Below are 16,440 nucleotides of genomic sequence, written 5' to 3'. Positions count from 1 at the left end.
ATATTGAAGGCAGTCTGCCAAAATGACAGGTTGTGGAATGTTCTACTCTATGATGTAATAGTTTGGATAAGCACCACCTACTGTACGCAGAAGTTGATCAACGCCTGCATCTACATCAATGCCTGTTTAGCCCCGCCCACCTATTTGTATATGTAGACGGTAATTAACGAGGGTGTGAATCCAGGTATATGCCGATACCAAATAATAAAGATTGCTCCAAAGAAATCAAGACGCTGTGCAGTGCCAAGTTGTGGAAAAACACACGTCTTTGCATTGCCTTTCTTCTGATCCTAACATTCGGAAAGAGTGGATGAACTTTATTTTTAATGAAGATTCAGACCGCGGCAGAAAGAACTTGGTCCTTTGTTCACTTCATTTTACTGCGGATTCGTTTACAAACAAAGCACAATTCAACACAGGATTTTCAGAAAGATTGCAACTAAAAGATGATGCTGTGTCCTCTGCATCAGGTCTTTAAAAATCAGGTCTTTAAATGATTTGATATGCAATTTTTATTCATGCAAAATGTGTGTAAAATTGCCATAAATGGGTTTTCCCATTATACTGTATACAATGTATATATAAACTATATCTAAATTGCATATTATATTGCAGAGTTTTTGGGACAACATAGAATTTTAAAAATATAAGTGCAATAATGGGAGCAATAATTGGCAATATTTTCATAATAATATCTAATATTTCATAGGAATATTGATATATAATGTATTTCCCTCTTCATTTATTGTGTCTCCCAAAATGTGTAATAAACATCAAGTCCTGGTGTCCTCTACAGTGGACATGTATGAAATTAATGTCCTGTTTCATAACAGAAAGTCATTTTTTGATTTGAAACCCCACAACATTTTCCTGAGATGCTGATTTACGACAAACAATTCTTGAACCGTAAACTTTCAAGTGTCAGCTTTGTGAACAAATGTTGATTATGTATCTAGTCAAAAAGACTCATTAGCTGCAACCTTTTTATTTTGGGTATGTCACTGTCTCCGTGCTAAAGTTGGGGGGGGGGGGGGGGGGGGGGTGCTTGAGAAGGGGTTAAATAATCCTGTGAATGCACTTAAAGAATGCAGAATCAAATCGTTAATCGAATCATAGAATTTAACTGGGAATCGTCACAAATCGAATCGTTCTGAATTTGCAGAAATCGTTCTTGAATCAAACCTAAACCCTATGAATCATGATTGGAATCGATTCGCTGTTTACCCAAAGATTCACAGCCCTAGTAGACTAGCAATATAACTGAAACACTAACATGGATGAAAAATAACACCAAAGACAAATTTGATCATGAAAGACAGACCGTTTCGATTCGTTGGCTATACACAGCATTTCTTTTTCAAGATCTTGATGCTCTTTCAGTTCTTGATGAAATCCTGCTCGACTGATTGATTGCTGCGTCTAATTGGACAGGAAGTGCATGCACTGTGCGAGTCTAGATTACCCGCAGAATTGAAGTACACTACCGATACGTACTACAGGTGTTGTGTCACTGCAATAGTTGCACAGTGAAGCATCATGGCTTCAAATTATGATTTTCTGCGGAGAATATTTTTCAGACCATCAGAGAATACGAACAAAAAATGTTTATTGGTTGATGCAGTAAGGGTTATTGTAGAAATACATGTACTGGGGTTTCTACAACGAAAAGGAAACTGCATGGTAAGTAAAGCTATATTATCCCATGCTCATTATTATTCAGCTGTGTTTCTCATCTTATTCAGTGGGTCTCTCCTCTGTCTCAGTTTGCCATTATTGTTTACAACATAATTGTAATGTCATGTGAATTGGAGAAATCTCATATTATAATTAGAACATTAATATATTTATGTAATACAATATTATAGTTTATTATATTCATTTTTTAAAGAAATGTCTGTTTTATTTAGTAGTAATTTATTTGTTCAGTTTAATGTTGAGAATGCAACCCTATTTGTTTGTATTTGCATTATTAGTTGTTAGGCAGATGTTAGAATATTTACAACTTAAAGTAAATACATTTATTTCCCCATTAAACACTGACAACTGGAAAAGTAATACAATTGTATTGATAAAATAATTGTAATCTTTGCATTTAACTTTATTGTATTCTGTAAAAATGGGTTTAATGACATAAAACATACTAAAGGTTATTCCATTTGACCTGAACAAAACACATTTAAAATAACAATATCGACATTTAAAATAACAATTATTAGTATTTTATTATTAAAAATAGAAGTTACATTTTTAAATATGTTTGGTGTTGTGAAGTTTGTATGCATATTTTAATACTTTTTGTGTCAAGATAAATGCCACATTGAGTCATACAGCAAGAGCTTCTGAAAGTGGCTCAATATTTTCCAAGTCTCATCTCAGCTTCCAGACATGAATGTAGTTTATTTACAGGTAAGAATATATCATCCTGTGTTTGTTAAATGTGAAGGTTGTTTTAATAATGTTATAATAACTATTTGTGATTATGTAAGAATTTATGTATTTGCGTTGAGAGGAAACTATTTTGTAGCATATTATTCAAGCAGATAATATCAGAACTTATACTTAATGTTAATAACATAACATTGATAGTGAACTGAGTGTTAAAATATCTGTGTAACCTGTTTGCTTTTAAACTATTTTTTCACAAGGACTCAAGTTGCAGCAAGTGGACATGCTACAGGAAGGCATCACTGGAAGCTCTTCCACACACCGACTAGACTTGCTTATCGTCTGTGTGGAGTCTGCAATTAGTGAAGTGAAGTGACATTCAGCCAAGTATGGTGACCCATACTAGGAATTCGTGCTCTGCATTTAACCCATCCAACGTGCACACACACAGCAGTGAACACACACACACCGTGAACACACACCCGGAGCAGTGGGCAGCCATTTATGCTGCAGCACCCGGGGAGCAGTTGGGGGTTCGGTGCCTTGCTCAAGGACCTCGGTCGTGGTATTGAGGGTGGAGAGAGCGCTGGAGATTCACTCTCCCCACCTACAATCCCTGCCGGCCGGAGACTCGAACCCGCAACCTTTGAATTACAAGTCCGACTCTCTAACCATTAGGCCACGACTTCCCCTTCATTCAATTAAAAGAATGAAGAGGAGAGGTGACCTGAAAATTGGAAAAAAAAAAGCAAATTTGGCCACAAAAGAAAGGCAATATATTTTCAATTACATCTGGTCACACTTTATAGTAAAGATGAATGATCAAATAAATTCTTAAATTCTGTCATTTTTAGTACAAAGACAGAGCAACAGGGCATCATGGGTGTGCTTGGGGTCAAAGAGGAGTGCTGAAGACCCATTCTGAGATTTGTCAATCAGAGTTCAGCTCAACACCTCATGCCAATTCTCCAGAAGCGTGTTAGACAAGCACTGTTGTGTCAGATGGGTGGAGAGCCTGTAACTGTCTCAGAGATGCTGGACATAACCATCTAACTGTGAACCATAAAGAGGTACTTGCTGATCCTCGGACAGGTGCTCGACACACAAAACACTGAGAGATTCTGGGGTGTCTGCAAGGCAACAGTGTGGAGATTTAGGGGGAACCGCACAGTAAGCATGCTCAAAGACCTCTTAAAAGTAATTGAGTGGACTTACTAGAGTGGTGAGAAACATAAAAATAGACCCCTGGGTATGATTTTGCATAATATTAGATGGAAATATCCTGTGTCTCATCTGTAGTTTGTTCTCTTGTTGAACCATACAAATAATAAAGACAGAATTATTCATTTCTGTGTTGAAATGCCTACTCTATATTTATTTCATACTTATAAGCTACACATTCACACAGTGTACTGAGAACATATAAAGTGTGTAATTTGCACAATAAAAGCTATTAGTTTGTTTTATTTTTAGCTAATTAGTACAGTACATTGTTAGGACAGAAAGGGACTATAAGAAAAAATACGACAACCAACCAATAAAGGCCTTATAAATACCTTGTAATGGTAAAATCCATAGTCATTTACAAATGCAGTTATTAGTCATTAATTACTGTCTAATTTATGATCCTTAAAATAAAGTGTTACCATTAATAATTCTAACATATGACAAAATCAATAAACTCAGCATAACAATAATAAAAAGCGTGTATATACGTAACACCCACCCAGTCGTCATCTTCCTCCTCACATGAAATTGCATAAATGAAAAAAACTTTGCAGCAAAATAAACTGATTAACACTTAAATATCACAAATGTTTTGTTCACAAACCTGTTTGACTAATGTTCCACATATTTGTGTGGAAATCAAACGGTAATATTTCACGGTTTGGTGTTGAATGACCTCACACAAAGATGAAGATGAAAGTAAAAGTCTTTAATATATCCACACAAGGGAATCCACAACAGGAAGACATAATACACACGTGCACATTGACAAGAAACACTGAACTATTTATATAAGTAAATGAGGATAATAACAAGACACAGCTGCAAATAATAACACAATTAAGGGAGACAGAAACTAGGTCAAGGAACATGAGGAAGAAAATGAAAACAAAAACTAAAGTCCGTGAAGTATGACAACAAAGTTATTATAGTTTTGCATTTTTAAAGTGATTTTATTTTAATATATTTTTCAAATTTGCAATAGAATTGTTTAGTTTTTATTGGTTTCATTAATAATTTTGTTAGTTTTAGTTTAGTTTTTTTGTTTTGTGAACACATTTCTATTTAGTTTTATAGTTTAGTTTCAGTTTTAGTACTTAAAGTTTAGATTAAACAGATCACTTCCAGAGCGCAGGCCAAAAAAAAAGAGGCGTATATTATAGGCTGTAAAACACACTAGACTGAATGATACATGCGTGTTGTGATATTTAATTTGAAAATAAATTTAGTTAATTTCTTTATACTATAGCCTATGTCTTTCATCTTATTTAACCATAATCCTGATACCGTAACTGTCGTGTCTTGCTCACTTTCCTGCGCATAAATCAGAAGTGGGACTTGTAGATTATATTGATGGTTGCTTATTATGTTCCCTGTGGTGAAATGGAATGGTGAATAAAAGCAAGACCTCAGGTCTACAAAAGGTGCCAATCGATTTGTTTAAACAGATCTACAGGACTAATGAAATTCAATAATAATTTGCGGAGCCTCAACATTGGATTTGCAGTTTCTCATTATAGCCATTCGTGCTGAAGTGAATGACAGCTTGGGAGCGCTCGTTGCTTGCTTTCTGTAGCCTATATATCATGTTAAGTAACACTTTATGTTCTCTTTACTAGTTGTTTATTAGCATGCACATTACTAGAATATTAGCCATTTATTAGTACTAACTAAGCACATATTAATGCCTTATTCTACATCCCTAATCTTACCCAATACCTAAACTTAACAACTAGCCTACCTTACTAACTATTAATACTATTAGCAGCAAATTAGGAATTTATTAAGGGAAAAGTCGTAGTTAATAGTGAATAAGTGTTCCCTATTCTAAAGTGTTGCCTCATTTTATTTGTAATGCTTCTGTAGAGGACTAACAGCCACATTGCTGCAGTGTTTAAGGAGAGACAATGTCACTTAACAGTAAAGGCATATCTAAAGATGTCATTTTCATTTTTAAAGAATTAAACGTGTAGTTTATGCACATTTGTTCAAAACAGCCTGGACGATTGTTCACAAGATGTAGGCAAAAGTTTTTATCGTTTACACGAAGGATGCACGTTCTTATATTTCTTCTGTTGTGCTGCTTGTCTATTTTTCTTCAAAGCACCAACTTAGAAGGCCTATTTTGGTTTGATTGCTTGTGTTACATGAGAAAATAAATCATTTTGCCTTACTGATGCAGTAGACTATTTAATGCGGATGCAGTTCAGGATGCGGTCTTTAGGCTCTCTCAAACGGGTCGGTAGAGAATTAAATTGGTGCTGTTTACATTTACATTTATGCATTTAGCAGAAAAAGCAACTTACATTAAAGTTACAGTATTTACATTTTATCAGCTCTTGCTTTCCCTGGGAAGCGAACCCATGATCTTGGCGTTGCTAGCACCATGCTCTACTATTTGAGCTACAGGAAAGCTGTTGTCAGATAACAGGTCGGGTGTTCTGTTATGTACTGCGGATGCAGGTTTACCAAACGGACCCATGCAGGACTCTGCTTTAAACTACTTTGAGTCTCTGCTTTGAGTTTCGTTTAGTTTTATTTTCATTTATTTTGATTTTTACATTTTATTTCAGTTTACAAAAATGTTTTTTGACCAATCATTTTAGTCTTAGTTTTAATTTTCCTTTACAAAAATAACCTTGAATCACAAAATATTTTCTGAATCACAAAATATATCTGAGCACCAGAGTAATTTAACATTCAGCATAGCTGTATCTATGCATACAGGTGCAAACATGGAACATATTAGCATATAACCTAAGCTGGTTAATGCTGGTGTAGCCTATAGCTTGTAGAGCTATGAAAAACATTGTTCATAGACTGTCTGGTCTTTTTTTTTCTTGACAAAGATGGTTGAGCAAAAGCAACTTGCTGGTTAATATAGTAAAAAGCCTATAGGTTCATTTGTAATATAACAATATCAGTGTTTTCAAGTAACAGCAATAATACCAGTAACAACACCTACAGTATCAGTAGTACAGACTCAATTCAATACCTGGAAACCTGTCGTTTGTCTCACAGCTGCCTATAACAAATGCATGTTTGTGTGCATGCTCTTTTCTTTGAAGAGCAGGGGGGCATTCCAGTAAAAAGGTTATGTGACATACTCAGATTTACAGATAAGTAAATAGATAACCTCAACGTTGGGTTCCAAAACTGAGGTAACTTTCAGGGCATGCAAGTAGCCATAGCAACTGTTTCTATGAAATACTAATATATTTATAAAATTTATTTGCATTTTTATATAAAAAAAACAACTTTACTTTACTTGAAATGACTCTATATGAAAGTTTCACTTTTTGAAATAAGTTACAATTAAAAAAAAAAGAACTTTAAGATGCACCTGTAGGCAAGTAGTCTTTCGCCGTCTACTGGACTGTCAAGTGTTTTTAGTCATTTTCACAGATCCATGCGAACATGGATCATTTGAATTTCTGCAGCAACTTTCAAAAAAATGCATTTTAACCAAAAATGAAAAAAAAAAAAAAAGTCTCCTTGGTATATAAAAGAATTCCAGACCTCTGCTCTGTACAGTATATGTAAATGTAAATGTCACGAACGTGAGAAGTTGTGGCCTAATGGTTAGAGTCGGACTCGTAATCCAAAGGTTGCGGGTTCGAGTCTCGGGCCAGCAGGGATTGTAGGTGGGGGGAGTGAATGTCCAGTGCTCTCTCCACCCTCAATACCACGACTGAGGTGCCCTTGAGCAAGGCACCGAACCCCCAACTGCTCCCCGGGTGCTGCAGCATAAATGCCTGCCCACTGCTCCGGTGTGTGTTCACGGTGTGTGTGTGTTCACTGCTGTGTGTGTGCACGTTGGATGGGTTAAATGTGGAGCACAAATTCCGAGTATGGGTCACCATACTTGGCTGAATGTCAGTTCACTTGGTGTTCTATTGCTTCTATAGAGTTATATTGCTTGTATAGAGTTCTATTGCTTGTAGAGTGTTCTGCTGGTGGTGATCGCGAGTCTGCTTAGAGGACGTCCCATCGGTAGTGTTCAACAGTACATTGAACTCTCCTACAGTGAGGATTGTTGGGACACTGTAGGATCATTCTGCAAAAATATACAGATTCACTGATGAGAGGAGAGGAGAGGAGAGGAGAGGAGAGGAGAGGAGAGGAGAGGAGAGGAGAGGAGAGAAGGATTGATGTATACAGTGCCCTTCACTAACATTGGCATCCTTGGTAAATATGAGCAAAGGCGGCTGTGAAAATAAATCTGCATTCTTTATGCTTTTGATCTTTCATTCAAAAAATGCACACAATTCCAACAACATTAAAGATCCAGCAGTCTATTTAACCGTGGATATGGGATACTTTTATATCCCTGTTTGTACTAAACTCATCTGGTAAGTTTGCTGCCAAAAAGCTCTTATTTCAGTTTCATCTGACCATAGAAGCCAGTGCCATTTGAAGTTCCAGTCATGACTGAATTTGCTGGAGTTTGTTTTTTGATGAGCTGGGAGAATTTTCCTTGAAACCCTCCCAGACAACATGTGGTGATGTAGGGGATGTTTTATATATATTTAATTTTTTTAGGTTTCTGACCCAATCAAAACGCTCATATCTACTCCTTGTGATGGATGATTAAGAGAATTTGTACAAATGAACATATAAATGGGAATCTACCTAAAATTGTATAACTATGGCCAACATTCATTGGAGAAAAACATTTATTTCATCATGAGATTTTCTCCTCACTTTCAATTGTTTTACTTCAGTGATAGGTTAGAATTATGTGATTTTTTTGAGTAAAAGATCAAAAGGATAAACAATGCAGATTTATTTTCACAGCCACCTTTGCTCATATTTATCAAGGGAGCCAATATTAGTGGAGAGCACTGTATATTCACTGTATATATGCACTGCTATACAGTGCATTCATATATTTAGACCCCTTTACTTTTTTAATTTTGTTATGTTGCAGCCTGATATTACAATCATTTAAATTCATTTTTCTTTTAATTATTCTACACTCAGTGCCCCACAATGACAAAGTGAAACAGGATTTTAGAAATGTCTGTAAATTTATCAAAAAAAAAAAAAAATCTAAAATGTCGCTTTTACATTATTCAGACCCTTTGCAACATTTGAAATTTGACTCTGGTGCCCTCCATTTCTTTTGATCGTTGCGGAGATGTTTCTACACCTTGATTGCCTGTGATTCCACCTGTGGTAAATTAAATTGATTGGACTGGATTTGGAAAGGCACACACCTCTTTATAAAAGGCCTCAAAGCTCACAATACATCAGAGCAAAAACCAAGCCATGAGGTCAAAAGGAACTGCCTGCAGAGCTCAGAGACCAGACTGTTGCTAGGTACAGATCTGGGGAGGGCTACGACATTTCTGCTGCACTGAAGGTTCCCAAAAGCACAGTGGCCTACATAGGGGCTTTCACACTGCATAGTTCTAGGTACTCAGTTCAAGGAACTAGCCAGCAGGGTAACCCATCGGGCCATTTTTCTGGTTGCATTTGCACTGGCAGCAGGAACTATGGCTGACATCTTTATGCGCGGTATTTACAAACGTTGACAACCGGTGAATGAAGTACGCCATGATTAGAGCTGTTTTTGATGTGTGTCGTGGGTTTTGTGATAACGGAGATGGAATGTAAATGCACAATTTATGCTATTGAAAGAACATTAATATCTGACTAAATATCCTATGACAACTTGCAGTGTTACATATAATCAAGGCTGAGTAAAAAACAACAACAGCTAATTGTTGTTATCGCTGTTTTCCATGTTCGTGGAGTAAATATTTTATGGTAGTTCCTATAGAACTGTTTTAGACTCTACTTTGAAGTAGGAGCTAATTTAGTTTCCCCAAACTGAGTTTCTAGAACTAAAACCATTCTTAGTTCCTGAGGAGCGATCACTCCAAAAATGTTGGTACTTTCACCAATAGTTCTAGGAACAATGAAAAGGTTCATATGGTGTGAAAGCCGACCATGATTCTAAAATGGAAGAAGTTTGGCACTTCCAAGAGCTGATCGCCCGGCCAGACTGAGCAATCAGGGGAGAAGGGCTTTAGTAAGAGAGGTGACCAAGAACCTGATGGTCACTCTGACTGAAATCAAGAGATCCTGTTTGGAGTTTGGACAAAATTCCAGAAAGACAGCCACCACTGCAACCCTCCATGTCTGGGCTTTATGGCACAGTGGCTAGACATAAGCCTCTCCCACTTGGAGTTTGCAAAAAAGCACCTGAAAGACTCTCAGACTGTGAAGAACAAGATTCTCTGGTCTGATGAAACCAAGATTGAACTCTTTGGCCTCAATTCTAAACCAGGGTTTCTGCAGATATGAACAAGTTAAATTTAAGACTTAGAGACATTTATGTAACTGGCAGTCAATGGGACAGTCACAAGCCTCCTGGTTTTCATCCCAAATATCTTAAATTGCGTTCCAAAGACGAACGACATGGGGGTAAGTGATTAATGACAAAATTTAAATTTTGGGGTGGAGTAACCCTTTAAGGCCTTTTATTAGGAAAACGTATTAGAAAGACTTTTTAAGCACCCACGGACATCCTGTAAATGTTATGTCTGGGAATCACCAGCACCATCCCAACAGTGAAGCATGGGGGTGGCAGCATCATGCTGTGGGGGTGTTTTTTAGCAGTAGGGACTGGGAGACTGGTTAGGGTTGAGGGAAAGCTGAATTGAGCAAAGTACAGAGATATTCTCAATGAAATCCTGTTCCACAGCACTCAGGAACTTAGATTGGGCGAAGGTACACCCTCCAACAATGACCCTAAGCATGCAACCAAGACAACACAGTGCGTTAGGCACGACTCTGTGAATGTCCTAGAGTAGCCCAGCCAGAGCCCTGACTTCAACCCTATCAAACATCTTTGGAGAGACCTGAAAAAAATGGCTGTCCACCGACGGCACCCATCCAACCTGACCGAGCTTAAGAGGATTTGAAAAGAAGAATGGCAGAAAATCCCCCAATCCAGGTGTGCAAAGCTTACACAAAAAGCCTCTTGGCTGTAATTCCTGCCAAAGGTGCTTCAACTAAGTACTGAGTAAAGGGTCTTAATACTTATGTAAATGTGATATTTCAGTTTTTTTTTTGTTTACAGACACTTAAATTATGTTTTCACTTTGTCATTATGGTATACTGATTATAGATTAATTAGGAAAAAATGCTTTAATTTTTTAATTTTATCATTCAACATCGGAGTCTCATTCCCACTCCCCCTCTGACTGTAATTAAAGCTGCAACAGTTGAATACATGAAGTGTCCAACATTCCACACTTCATTTTATCCATTAATGTAGTGCATGCATCATCCATGCGTTTATCTGTGCACTTTTAATTTATGGAAGTATTATCAAAGTATCATACATTTAAGATGTTTCTCCTGTTGAATCATTAATCTTCTGTATAAGTGTGATAAAAAAAATTGCATGCCATATTGTCTCATGCTGAAATCTAAACACATTCTGGAAGAATTTGGGAGTTTATAGTCATTTTGTAATGTGACTTATTGCTAGTTGTAATTTTAAACACAGATCTTGCAACATTCTCATTCTGCAACATTCATCTTTAGTAAACATGATGCACATCTAAATGCTTGAACTATTGTATTGTGAGCATTATTAAGGCAGTACTGGTACTCTTTCTTGCTCTCTAAATAAAAGTTTTATTTTATTTGTTTTAATATATGAATTAAGATTATATAAGAGTTAATTAATGGTTTATTCTTCTGCCACTGCCTCATATGTGCAGATCTGCTTCGATTGTGATAAAAAAAATAAAAAATAATAATAAAACAATATGAGATAACTGTTCATTGCCTATATTTATGTTATACTTTGACCATAGACATGCCTATGGTAAATAATTATGATAATATTATAAAATAAAACACTATGAGAGCACCACTGTCTTTAAGTGTCAGTTATTAGTAAAACTAATTTCATGTTTTTTTTTTTTTGGCAGTTTACACTTAGGGCCAGGTTTACTTGACAGGGCAAATTAGCAAGAGTGCAATCCCATAAAGAGACAGATGGGACTGTAAATTTCTGCAAGTGATTTACTGACAATGCACACATTAAAGAACACGAGATGCAGCCGGATCATTTCCATAATGACCCACACAATCTACCAAGAGCAGCGCAAATTTGAGTAAATCACGTTGCATGTTTCATTTAAATAACCCATAAATTTTGCATCTAAAATCCAAACTCCTACAAATGCATATGCATTAAGGTCAGCCGCAAAAATAACTGTGTTCATGCCTTTTCAGTGACTGCGTGTCTTTGGTAAATCCAGACAGTAGTTCTTTAACGCCACAAGAGAGTTTGCGCTGGTGCAATCTGTTAGTAAATCCGGCCCTAAATATGATCAGATTCCATTTGAGACATGCACAAAAACTGGACTTGAACCTGACAGTCTGAATGAGGTTATAGTATCTTACCTGACCACTGTGCTGCCTCCTGCTGTCTGTTTGAACAATAAAAAACTAAATTAAACACAGATCACTTTGGTTAATCAGAATAAAAATACATTTTCACATCTTTCAAATATTCTTTACACACAATCGCCATCTTGTTAAAACAGCTGTATGTAATATTCACCTTCTCTTCTTGCTTGATGCTTGCGATAGTAAATCACACTAACAGCAGCAGATGCAGCCAAAAGCAGAATGACAGCAACAACTATTCCTGCTGTAGTAGCTGAAGACTGACCTGAATCTGGAACAGCTAAAGAGAAACAGTCTGATAACTAGAGAGTGACTGATAACCAATTTGATGCGTTTCATGTTAATAACATTTGGCTTTTTGCTAACAGCATGTGTCTGTTGTGACATTGTGAGTCACTTGAAGAACACGTGAAGGTGATACAGATGATCTGGTGACAGTTGCATAAACATAACCACTATAAGACTCCGACTTAATTAGTTTGACCAACTAGCAGTTAACCAAGGGGTAACCAGTCTTAATTAGACCAGTTAAAAAGTTATGACAAGTCTAGAAGAAAAAAACAATTACATGACTAACTTTTTAAGACTAGTCTAAGCAGTTTGTGTGTTAATATTTTAGTTACTAATAATACTAATAAATAATTAATACTAATAAATTATAGTTTAATATTGTGTGAAAAGTTCAGGCACTAACATACACACACATACATATATGTGTGTGTGTATATATATATATATATATATATATATATATATATATATATATATATATATATATATATTCAACCTCCACTCCAAATCAGGTTTATTGGCAAAATTGACAGACTTTCAGCTGTTCAAACAAAAGTAATTGAGTAATTGTGGGCAGTTGTGGCCTAATGGTTAGAGTCGGACTTGTAACCCAAAGGTTACGGGTTCAAGTCTCGGTAACGCTATCAAAGCAGCCAGATTTCTAAAAAGGCAGTTCAGAAAAACCCTCGAATGACTGCAAAAGACCTGCAGCAAGACTTGGTTGCAACAGGCACTGAGGTTTCAGTTTAAGACTACTAAATGCAGACATGCCAGAACTCCAAGACGTACACCAATACTGACCCAAAAGCACAAGAAAAGTCGGCTTTACTTCGCTCAAAATCATATAAATAAGCCACAAAGCTGGAATTTTTCGTCCCTATGAGATGCTCTGGGGCTGCTTTGCATCCTCTGGCACTGGAAAACTGCAACGTGTGGAAGGTAAGATGGATTTATTGAAGTGTCAGGAAATCCTAGGAGAAAATGTGAGGAAGCTGAATTCTGGGCATCAATGGACCTTCCAACACAACAATGATCCCAAGCATGCTTCAAATCCCTCCAAGGCTTGACTGCAGAAGAAGTCCTGGAAGATTCAGCATGTAAACCCAAGAATATTACTGAAATGGAGGCCAATTCCCCAGCAACGCTCCCAGAAGCTGGTGTCTGACTATGTATCTCTTTTGCAGCAGGTCATAACAGCAATAGGGAACTATACTAAGTACTAAAGATGCTTGTCAAGAATAATTTAGAGACTGCAGAAGTCATTAAAAGTTGCATTTTCAGTTGAATAAATTTGGGGAAAACACTTTAAACATTCATAGTGATGAGCTATTTCAATTACTTTTGTTTGATTTGTTCAAAACAAACAGCTGAAAGTCTATATCTATCTATCTGTGTGTGTTTGTGTTTTCAAATTGCTCAAGGGAACTATATTATACTCACTAACAGTAACTCCAAAGCTCTTCACACTGGTTGCACTGTTGCTGCGATGAAGGCTTCTGCTGGTCTGTAGTTTATAAACTCCAGAGTCTGTGTTTCTGGTGTTTGTGATGGTCAGAGATCCTGTCTGATTGTCCAGCTTCAGTCTGTCTCTGAATCTCTCTTTACACTGATCATCAGTACAGATCTTACTCTGATCTCCAGTGATTTCAGCGATGAGAATGTCCTTATAATACCATCTCATCACCTCATTTGGTTGTCTTACTAGATCAGGATATAAAGTGACCGATTCTCCCTCCGTTACTGGCTTTTCATCTTGTTCAGAAGCAGAAACACCTGAAACACAAACCAACAGCTGCTGTAGGATCTTTTTTTTTTTTTTTGTGGGGGGGCAACAACAACATTGTGAAAGCACTGTGCAGCATTTATTTGTTTTCCGCACATTTTACAAAGTTTTTTTAATTAAATACTAATAATTAAATAATAACAGTAAATTTGTTTCCAAATAGATTGAGTATATACAGCATTCAAATACATTACGAGAAAATAACTACTCTGAATGTTACTGAAAAAAGAACAAAAAACTAAAAAACAACTAACATTAATGTTGTGATTTAAACCTATTTAATATGCTTTCAAATATTAATTCAGTGACTCACCATAAACAGTAACATTGAAGGTCTTTTCACTGATGCTGCTGCTGCTGATGATCTTTAGTTGATAAAGTCCTGAGTCTGTGTTTCTGGTGTTTGTGATGGTCAGAGATCCAGTCTGATGATCCAGCTTCAGTCTGTCTCTGAATCTCTCAGTACCTTCATTACACTGAACATCTGTACATATATCAGTGAGATCTCCACTGATTTCAGCGATTCGAATGTCATTAAAATACCATTTTATATCTTCTTGTTGGTTTGTTTCAACATTAGTGTTTAGAGTGACTGGATCTCCCTCCATCACTGGAACTCCGATAATATCAACACAAAAAAAACCTGAAAGAGACATTTAAAGTTAATTATGAGACAAAAAAAAATAAACAACAGGTAAGCGCTGATGTCTTATGAATAATCTTCAGCAACTTCATGAACATCAAACCAAATCTTAATTCATATATTAGCTGTTTTCACTATAAGGGCAGTCATGAAATAAAGTGTTTTCGTAGACTATTTTATAGAATATTGCATATTATGAATGACATTTGATGAATATTATCCATGAAACTTTTCTAACTTTTCTTTGGATACAGTTTTTTTTCCAAAGAAAAAAACTGTATCCAAAGAAAAAACTGTCTCTCTTTGCACATGTACAGTATTTGTGAAGCATTCGTATACTTTGTATTTTTTTCTTTTATTTTTTAGTTTGTATAGGGTAAATACTTATATATCGTATACTTATAGTTAAATCTGTCAGGTTTATAGTGTTTTTTACTTCATTGTTGTATGTCTATATTTATGTAGCACCGTGGTCCTGCGAGACACGACATTTCGTTCCACTGTATGTCCCCACATGTAGCGGAATGACAATAAAGCTCAACTTGACTTGACTTAAAACAAAACAAAAATTGTGATTTTAATTACAAAATATTGTTTTTAAGTATCCTTGCGAAAATTAACCATGGTTTTACCACGAGAAAAAAATAAATAAAAAATAAAAACACCTGGTTATTCCATAGTGCCCAGAAATTAACCATTTGTTACAAAAATCATTAACTATGGCATTTGTGTTGTTATACAAATTGTAATCAATATGCCAAAAAAAAACATGGTTTTAATAAAAGAAAGCCATGATTAATTTTCGTAAGACTACCTTCAAAAATACAGTCTATCGTATTCATTGCCTGAGCTGATCTTCTCACAATGGTCGAGCAAAATAATATGGCACTGTATAAAGAGATTAGAGATGAAAAACAAACTGAACACTTTCATTTTTATCGTTAGCAGGCAAGCAGATCACATACAAATGTCTTACCATGGCGAAATAAAACCAAAAGGAAAAATAACAGAATCTCCACTATCGCCATAAAAAAATAAAATAAATAAAAATAAAAAATTGAAAAATTTACTTGTTTTTCTTCTTATTATTCATTCTTTATTGGCGCCTCGCAATCACACATGGAGCATTACCGCCATTTGAGTAGTTGTCTTCTTCTTCTTCTTTGGTGTTTATTGGCGGCTGGCAACCTAGCTTGTTAGTGCATTACCGCCACCAAATGGAATGGAGTATGGATCAAGATATTTGCTTGTACAAAATATAAAAAAATATATAAAAAAAAAACAAGCAAAACAAATAAACAAACTGGAAAATAAACATAATAAATAAACTAAAAAGCAATAAAAACCCTATATTCTGTTATATAATTTACTTTCTTTCTCAAATTGAATAATATCAACATATACTAGACCTGATAAAGTATGATGTTTTACTTTCTTCAATGATTGAATAAGGTGACATCTCTCATTGTTATCTTTCCTACAATGAAGTAGTACATGCTCAACTGTTTCTTGTTGGCTACAGTGTATGCATTCCCCAGTTGGGTGTTTTCCAATTTTAGATAGTGTACTGTACTGTTAAGTCCAGTATGACCTAGCTATTCTCATCCGAGTTATGATACTTCCTTCTCTTCGATTCCTGCTCTCCCTTCTCCCTGCACCAACTTGTTTTTGTATG

The 16,440-nt window shown here is 35.9% G+C and overlaps 1 protein-coding gene across 3 annotated transcripts; it reads right to left on the bottom strand.

The window, feature by feature from the left end:
* Positions 1–4,302: 4,302 nt before the first annotated feature.
* On the bottom strand, positions 4,303–15,937 carry LOC306875057 (uncharacterized protein). 3 transcript variants are annotated; one of them, XR_013784690.1, is made up of 7 exons: positions 15,742–15,937; positions 14,436–14,765; positions 13,780–14,112; positions 12,203–12,328; positions 12,043–12,068; positions 6,338–7,669; positions 4,303–6,288 (listed from the first exon to the last, which is right to left on the bottom strand). XR_013784690.1 is itself a non-coding variant. In XM_079425436.1 (6 exons), the coding sequence occupies exons 1-6, from the start codon at positions 15,791–15,793 to the stop codon at positions 7,634–7,636; spliced, it is 903 nt and encodes a 300-aa protein (XP_079281562.1). In that variant the 5' UTR covers positions 15,794–15,937; the 3' UTR covers positions 4,308–7,633. The 3 variants fall into 3 exon arrangements, 2 of the variants coding, with proteins under 2 accessions (XP_079281562.1, XP_079281563.1); XM_079425436.1 differs by having other exon boundaries at positions 4,308–7,669; XM_079425437.1 differs by having other exon boundaries at positions 4,308–7,669; positions 15,836–15,937.
* Positions 15,938–16,440: the final 503 nt, after the last annotated feature.

Source organism: Barbus barbus, assembly GCF_936440315.1.
Source record: "Barbus barbus genome assembly, chromosome: 9".
Taxonomy (NCBI): Eukaryota; Metazoa; Chordata; class Actinopteri; order Cypriniformes; family Cyprinidae; genus Barbus; species Barbus barbus.
Note: the sequence above shows the minus strand (reverse complement) of the source record. Positions and strands in the feature narration are given on the sequence as shown.

Excerpts from the sequence above, each read along its gene's own strand:
- LOC306875057 (XM_079425436.1), bottom strand. The coding sequence starts at position 15,793 with ATGGCGATAGTGGAGATTCTGTTATTTTTCCTTTTGGTTTTATTTCGC. Across the intron at positions 12,329-13,779 it reads GAGCTTTGGAGTTACTGTTA|CTGTTCCAGATTCAGGTCAG; the intron begins GTGAGTATAATA and ends GTTTCTCTTTAG. Across the intron at positions 7,670-12,042 it reads GGAGGCAGCACAGTGGTCAG|AATGATCCTACAGTGTCCCA; the intron begins GTAAGATACTAT and ends ATATTTTTGCAG.